This window comes from Pieris brassicae, chromosome 7 (assembly GCF_905147105.1).
Source record: "Pieris brassicae chromosome 7, ilPieBrab1.1, whole genome shotgun sequence".
In the NCBI taxonomy this organism is placed as follows: Eukaryota; Metazoa; Arthropoda; class Insecta; order Lepidoptera; family Pieridae; genus Pieris; species Pieris brassicae.
The window spans coordinates 14,305,373-14,314,357 of record NC_059671.1 but is presented as its reverse complement, the minus strand read 5'-3'; the positions used below and the strand labels follow the sequence as shown (position 1 = coordinate 14,314,357).

The following is an 8,985-nucleotide window of genomic DNA, read 5'->3' as shown; positions in this document are numbered from 1 at the left end:
CGTCACATTAACGAATGTAGGTATATATTTAGTTTGTGTTTAAATGCAATTTGCAAAATAAAAACCAGTTCCTGTGAGAATCCACAAATAAGCCAGGGAACAGGGTATGTGGGAATTAACACTGGTCGCAGAGAATACAACAATAGATTTTGGACGTTATACTTCCGTGTTGTGAAGGGGTTGATTTCCTTGTTTCTCTGAACAAGTTCGAATGAGCATAACTAGTTTTCAGCATTTCCGGTTTGAAGAGCTACTGTTACTTTGCTTAGCATGACGCTCTTACATGCTGTAACGGATTTGGTTTAAATATAATTTTCATTATCATTACTCAGGTGATATCCTATGGAAATTATCGTTTGAACTCGCGAACAGCGCATAGAAGGCATTCGAAACCTGTATCAAGTAACAACTTTCATTATTTTAAGGAGAGTCCAAAATATAAGCATACTTACATAGATAATGCAACTTAAAACTAGTTTTGATAATGCCAATGAATTATTAAGGAAGCAACGGCATCGATTTTTATATTGTTTATATTTACAATTTAGTATTTACTTACACATACATTAGTGATTTCCGCTATAAGATGCATTCATAACTTGCCCTATTTTCTCACCAGTTCTCGCCATGATTACTTTTGATAAACGTACATACAATAAACAAGAAATGTAGAACACTATCTAAACGTTCGACAGATATGCCTATATGACGTATGTGGCGTGGATTTTATTGCGCGTTCAGCAGATTTATTGGGTTTGAATTGCGAAATAAATGTACATACTCGATTGTCACGGTCACGGACAAATTTATTTTGATATGTTTATTAAATGATGTTAATCTTAAAACCATACAACAAACTTTTTCTGATTGAAGTACTTACGATATTGTTCCCGTATTGAGTTTATCGAATCATAAAAGGAAGATGTAATGAGGCCAAGGTAATGACGAGGCTCTCCTTTATGCGTTAAGTTGTTGTTACTTTGATCATGTCTAAGTGTGTGTCATCAAGACGTTGCCTTTTTTGCTGAGTACAAATATAATTATGATTTTGTTTCAAAGATTGTTATTTTAATTCGTGAATGAGTAATTTCAAAACAAATTGTTCAATACTCAAACTCGTTCCCGTTAAATAAAACCAAGTTTCATTAATACTTTAACAACGCTGAGCCTACTTAATGAATTGAATTCCGAATTTGAATAATAAATGCAATGCGACGGCTGTTTCGGTATTATTATTCTGACGGGACCGTTCCACAAAGATGTATAGCTCAGTTCAAAGGTGCTTAACCCCAAGTTGCGCAAAAAATTAGATCGTTGGCGACGATTCCGACCGGAAAGTTGATGAAGCTGAGCATATCGCACGACGTTGCCGGGTGCGGCGAGCCGGGTGCGGTGTGCAGGCGCAGGTGCCGCCCCCCCTCTCTTCCCGGCCCCGCCCCGCCCCTGTGCGATTGGACCCGGCGCACGTGCGAGCCTTCCCGCTGCCACCTGGCTGCCGCCGCCGGGGAGCGCTTATAAGCCGCGGGGCCTTCCCTCACCGCATCACTTCGTGTTCCGACCTCGAACAGTGCACACGTCATTTAAGTTAATACCAGTTTTACGACTCCCGCGCAACTGTGATGAACGGATTGTGATTTAGTGATTTAATTAACTATTTTGACGATTAAGTGTTTGTGTTTTGTGAAGATGCTTGTTGAAGATCAATCGGCTCGTGCTATGTTGACCAAGAAGTACGCGCATTGTCCGCTGAAGAAGCGGCCGGTAATGGTCCGGGAGGAGCGGCCGGCGACGCCGCCTACCACACCGCCCCACCCCGCCCACATGCCCACCAGGCTTTACTACGACTACAATCATTGTAAGTATTTATTTTTACATAATTGAGCTATATTTACTGACATAACTTTTACCAGGTAGCGTCGAGTTAACCAAAATAAGAAATACATTTTCTTATAATTAATATCTGATCAGGATTAGGATTATTGATTACAACATTTAAAATTTTTGTTTATAAAAATAAATTCAAATTGTTTTTTACAAAAAGTTTTCTTTAAATGTTTTATATAAGAGTTAAAATTAGGTCGTTTTTTAAGTCATCATTTAATAAAATCTATAGAAAATAGTCGAACTCGAACTAAATTTCGTTCTTCTTTGTCATCAGGTGATATGGAAAATGATGAACCACAAAATTTGAGCACTAAACCGGAGGATTTATCCAAGACTGGGAATTACCCTAGCAAAGCTTCATCACCAGTAGCAGCCGCTGCTGTAAAGTTGGAGCCACGGGAATGGTCCCAACAATTGGAGTACTTGGCAGCTTGTCGTGCTCGCCTGGAGCCCACTGAGCTCGCCCGACCCACGCCTCACTATCCATACCTGCCCACACTATATCCCACATATCCCATGGAAGATATCTACCCCGCCGCCCCCGCGCTGTCCCCGCCAACGCAAATGTACTCGCGTTACTCTCCAGCGTCACCTCCATCATCATGTTCTCCACCTCCCTGTCCGGAAGACTTACGCTCCCCTGGATCCGTTTCATCAGACTCAGGAGTATCAGTATCAGCTCCTCGCCGTCCACGCTACCAATGCCCCGACTGTGCAAAATCGTATTCCACATACTCTGGGCTCTCCAAACACCAACAGTACCACTGCGCTGCAGCAGAAGGAAGTTTAGCAAGAAAATCATTTAGCTGCAAATACTGCGCCAAGGTTTACACATCTCTTGGAGCACTGAAGATGCATATCAGGACACACACATTGCCGTGTAAATGTCACTTGTGCGGAAAAGCCTTTTCGAGACCCTGGTTACTACAAGGACACATCCGTACTCACACTGGGGAGAAGCCATTCTCCTGCCACCATTGCCGCAGAGCGTTTGCAGACAGGTCGAATCTACGCGCCCACCTGCAAACTCATTCTGATGTTAAAAAGTATTCCTGTTCCGGATGCGGAAAAACATTTTCAAGAATGTCCCTCCTGAGTAAACACTTAGAGGGCGGATGTGGCGCACCAGCTACATCCCCATATGAATACAGACCTGAAACCCTGCCTACAGGTCACCCTCACCAAGCTCTTACGGCGACGGCCCAAGTCCACGTCTATTAACAAAGACTCTGTATAAATTCTGGATCTCGAATTTGTAGTTATTAGCCGCCATATTTAATTTAATTTATTTTGTAAATTTCTTTATAAATTATTAATTTCATAAATTACTATGATGATGAATTATATGTGTGTTTTACGACGTAGTATAAGGTACATTAAGTTTTTAGGTTTAAGTGAGTCACTGTACAGTTCTTGTCGCAAGTAGCGACATCGCTAGTCATATGGCATTTGCCGAGTGTCATACACAACAAATTAGATGTATACTATATATTTGTAATTTAAGCCGTGTACAAAGTGCCTTAATTATAAATTATTAATATATTCAAAAAAAAATTTGCGTTAGATGCTATTAATTTAATAAGATTTATGAAGATGTATGAGGCTCTAAAGATAATCTTGCCGGTTTGCGTTCCTTTCCGTTACCTCCGCCAGAAACAAATTAAAGAAAATATTTAATAAATCGTAATTTCATTTCGACAAATTTCCATTACTAAACTTTAACATGAGAAAGTAATACATATTATAAACAAGAATACATAAAACGCAGAAATTAAAAAAAAAGAATAATTAAGTGTTACAAATAACACAACATATATTTTTTTGGAGTCAAATTACGTAATCCATAGTAAAAGAATACGTTATAAAACTTCAAGGCCGAAAACCTTTTGTTCATTTCATTTTTCTATTATCATTGACTCATAAGAAAGTGGTCCAATAAGATAGGAATCTACTCTGTATTAACCTTCGACCCTGTCAAGTTAGCGCACGTTTTTCTTATACTCACTGTAATAGCAGATACTTTATCGAAATACTGCAATTGATTTTATCACTACCAATTGCCTTTTACAAAAAATAATACCACCTACTTAGTCGTTAATAAATATATAATCAATTTAAACGCCTTAAAAATAATTAATGAAACAAATGCATAAATGTGCATCACCCTCAGTGAGGAACTTTCAACCGGAAGTGTACCTAGAAATTTTGATCCTTTTAAAATGATTTGTTATAAGTGCCCTACAAGATAATATAACTTAGAAAAGTATCGCTATTATTTATATTTTTTTAATGATTTTAAAGTTGATTTAATGGTATAATTTTGAACAATGCTAAAGATACCAACGATCGTTTTTATCTTCCTATATATACACGAATGTAGTAGATGTATAATCGATAGATTCCTGTACCTTCTAAACCCAAATACTGTTATTTCACCGGGATTGGAATACAGGACATCTAATCAAGCGCTTGACCGAGTGACTGTAATAAAAATATATAAATCTAGGCTATTTATAGGTATGCAGTTTATTATTTAACAGTCTTAATTAGATATAATTATCCTAGAGTGGTACTGTGGTTTATTAGCTTTCTGTTTTATGCTTTTATTATTATCTACTTTACGAACTTCTATAAACCAAGTGAAAAAAAACAAAATAAGGCATAGCTTGCATTATATAATCTGTGTTTAAATACTGACATAAAACATTTCGGCGCCTGTTTTATTTCTCTTTTTTGGCAACAAAGTGTAGAGCATATTGCACCTGACATACGTTATTGATTTTTAGGTCTTTTATTCCAATCTAATCAAAATATTTTATTTCAAGCAATTGTTAATTAAAAAATATCTATTGCTGTGTAGGAATGCCGCGATCAGGGGATCTAACTAAACTAACATAGTTTCAACACTAATCTACCAATGCTAAAAATAAAAATAATAATTAATCAGTAATATTAACAGTTAATGAAATCAAAAAAAAATTTTTTAATTTTTGTGACATCTACGAAAGTAAAACACGCTACCAATAATTATTCAATTAGAGTTTCCGAACAATCGTAAAAGCGTCTTCGATAACTGTAATTAAAGCACGTTGAGGCATTAGTAATTCATCCGCGGACGCGGAAGGTGTAACTAATGCGTTGTGAGATTACGTTAGCTTGTAAACGAACAGAGAATATCCACATCAACCTACACGACTGCCAATTAGAAATAGCCAGTGAAGTTGTTTAGGCACCCATCGCGATTGGCCTCCGCCGACCACCGGTCCGCTAGAGACACCACGCGCGCGCCGACCAATCCTATGCATTCTCATTACTCATTAATTAATTCTGTTCCTGCATCGTGATTATCTTATCCGAGATTAACCATAGATATGCCGTACCAATTAGAATTCACACTTATCTAATAGAACTTTGAACTTTTCTATTAGTTATAACCGATCGACAAGATAAATTTCAACATTTCGACCTCGATTTTGAATAGCATATTGTCTATTTAATTATTGCTTGTCTATGACAATCGTATTACGTTATGAGAGAACAAAAGCTTAAGCTTAATTTAAAATGAAATTAATTATATAAGGTTATTTAGGAAATTTAAATTGTGGTTATATTTAGGTCTGGGCAGCGGCAATGGACCAAGTCGAGCCAGGTCGATAAGCATGATTTGTAACGTCGCACGTTGGCGCGTGCGCACAAATAAACGTGATTTCAATGCGCACCTTTCAATATATTACCTAACCCACTCTCGATAATATGACAATGTAACAATTTACACTCTTCTTAAACTTGAATTTGACATTGTATGTAACTTAATGATATTTTCTTTGTTAGTGCACAATAGGGATTTCAAAATAGCAAAATATTGTGAATCATTATCATTATAACCTAAATAAGGTTCCAATTATATGTTACAATATTGTCACGTGTGCTAATTATCAAAGTGCTAAACAAAACGAAAACCTGTCGAAATGATCTGCGATGCTGTATTTATATCGAGAAATTAAGAATTAATTAATTACTAGATAAACACACATTCTCTCTCTATAAGCCCAATTAAAACTTTGTCATAGAATGGAGGGAAAAAATTGAAAAATAATATCAAGCACAGATGTAAAAATCTGATACTAAGAGTTGTTTCATTTTTTATTTTATCTATATAAACGTTGCATTAGTAGAATATATATTAATCAATCCATCAAGTAACATAAATTATTAAGGCTAACAAGCCATCTCTTCCAGGCAACCCTTAGTGCATAACTTATTTAACATAATAATAATTTAGATTTATATTACCAAACATCTAAAATAAAATAAAGCTAATCTAAATAATCAGGAATTAAAAAATTGGTTCCAAAATACAATTATAATAATTACGAAAGTCACGTCACATGGAATGGTTAAAAGGTGTTTATTTAGAAGACTTCAAGGGAGAGGTATGGTTACATAAAGTAGAAAACAAATTAATATACAAATGCAAATGCCGCCAATATGGTTACGGTCTTTCTTAATATAATTTCTTTTCTTCTAAGCCAAATTTAAATTCATTATCTCGCGTCTATGATCTCATACACGATAACCTAATTATTCAGATGAGACAAAAGAGAATGCCTCCTTAAATTCCAATCTCAAATCTAGTAACACGGTTATAGGAATAATTTACATAGATATCTCGAGTTATTGTTTGCGAGAAATGAGGACGACATATATAATAAATATAACACGATAAAGTTATTGTTAATTTGCTAGTTACTCTAAAATGGTATGTTATTCTAAATACTTTTAACTGAAGCATTAAATAAGAAATATAATCGACTTAATACGGTGTTTTATAGATATTTATGTGATGGGATCATAAAAAACAATGGTGTGACCTTTTATGTCTGGATCTCAAATTTTTGTATCTCTTATGTGATCATTGATTTATTCTAATTGGCAAGTCGGTGATCAGCGATCAGTGTCTGACAAACGTCTCCATTTTGTATCTAAGAAAGTTTTAAATGCGCACATAGAAAGTCCATTGCTGCACGACCGGAGATTAAACCTACGACACCAAGAATGAGAGTCACGCGGTGAAGCCAGTAGACCACCATGTTCATCTTAAACTAATCCTTAGTAATTAATTCGGAACTGAGCATATTTAACGATGTTTTTTATGGGCGATGTATTTTGTGTATTAGTTTTTATTCTGACACTAAGTTTTTCACCTGCATTTCAAGCAAAACGCTTTTCCGCTTCGATAAATCGCAGAATCCTGAACCAATAACCACAGCAAGTCAGTGAGGAATGGGCCCGAGAGCGCGTGGGCGGCACCCGACGCGCTTCAACGCCTTTGAAAAGATTATTCACTGGTAGCGATGCTTTGCAAAATCACGTAAATGGATTCTGATACTTTATGTGCCTAAGCTTCTTGCTGTGTTTTCAATAAACTTACCGGAGACTACTTTATTGATAAAGGTCTCGCATATTTGCGTACAACGCAACACCATTTTAAAATGTACGTGCAAAAGACATCGACGCGCTTAATGCTCATTTCCGTGAACATATTTCAAGCGCCCCGTTGGGTAACAGGGTCACAATTTTCAATTAAAGGTTTTGTATTCTAAACACTGTAAGTTATGATATATATTGTTTATGACGTCTTTGTAGTGGCTTCGTTAAAATATGAAATAAGGCGGAAGTCTTCCATGACTCCCGTTGCTCACATTTTACTAATAACATACTTTTATACCTAAACAGAAAATAACTCGTAACAATAAAACGTAAATTAACTTTCTTCTTGATACAATCAAGTTTTTGAAATAAAACCAATATAAAATGCTCGTTATTTATGTTGCTCTGACATTACAGTGTTTTAAAATAGAGGGCAATAAAATTAATTTCTCGTTACTTACCATATCGGTATTTGTATCGGGATTGTTAGCGCGAGCGCGGGCGTTAATACAATAATCCTGAGTATAAAAATTAACCGGTATAACGGTGTTCCGCGTAGGAGGCCGCCGCATGCGCACCCTCACCTCTTCACCTCACCTCGACCGATCGGCCGCGAATACAATCGCGTATTATTATATCATAGCCTTATGAAATGATTTTTTTGCGTCTATGTAAATTAATAAACTTTTACGGTAATTTCGTCCTGCAATTGGAGACGTATGACTATAGTTTTATATTCTTCCGTATTATGAAACAAACTCTTTCAAACACAGCATTCATTAATATATCTGTTATGAAATCATTCCTCTTCAATCATTCCACTCGGATCATGTAACGATGGATACGTTTTGTGTCCAAACCCACGCTCATCAATAACGCAGGATATGACCGAATTAAACGAGTTTATTACATGAAAGTTAAACGTTTTATTACATTCCGTTTTACTTTCTTTTCATATTGTATCGGGTGGTTTTAACTTAATCATATCAATTAAATCGCACTGCAGAGATGCGATTACCAAACTGTGTTTATTAGGAGAAATCAGCTAAAGAACACTCTCATCGTTAAAAGCGATTCGTTAAAGGCGTAAGTAAAATCTGTAACAGGCGACGTAATAAATGCAATAACAATGAATAAAAATGGCAATAATAGCAGGTGAAATCGCGACAGGTCCGGCTCTCGGGTCGTCGCCCGTAATTATAAATAAAACACGACGGCGTGCCACGACCGATACAGAATCCTTTAGCTCACTTTATATCTATTCATACAAATAACAATGCTAGGCTGCTTTCCGAAAGTCTCTTTCTGATTTTATCAGGTTAACTAAATGAAACGTTATCATATTTTTACGATCGTACATAATTTGATATTACTACATTTATTATTTCAATAGTTAATTTGAATGCAAATTTTTCTTTACGTTTCGACATTTAATAAATATATTTTCCAATATGAGATGATTATAAAAAAAAAATTGTACATGTACATTGTTCTAAAAATAGCGTCTAGTTTATTGTCGGATCCTCATTCGGCGCGTGATTTTCGTATGTTAAAAAGACGTTTTAAAATAGTAAGTTTTTTGAACATTACTTTGACTTTGTGTCAACAGTATTATGTGTAATTCAATACAAACATTCTAACCCCATATACTAAACGCGTGTTAGATGATGC

At 35.8% G+C, this 8,985-nt stretch overlaps 1 protein-coding gene across 1 annotated transcript; it reads left to right on the top strand.

The window, feature by feature from the left end:
* Nucleotides 1-1,564: 1,564 nt before the first annotated feature.
* LOC123711978 (protein snail homolog Sna) lies at nt 1,565-3,387 on the top strand. The gene is made up of 2 exons (XM_045664876.1): nt 1,565-1,855; nt 2,159-3,387. The coding sequence occupies exons 1-2, from the start codon at nt 1,687-1,689 to the stop codon at nt 3,103-3,105; spliced, it is 1,116 nt and encodes a 371-aa protein (XP_045520832.1). The 5' UTR covers nt 1,565-1,686; the 3' UTR covers nt 3,106-3,387.
* Nucleotides 3,388-8,985: the final 5,598 nt, after the last annotated feature.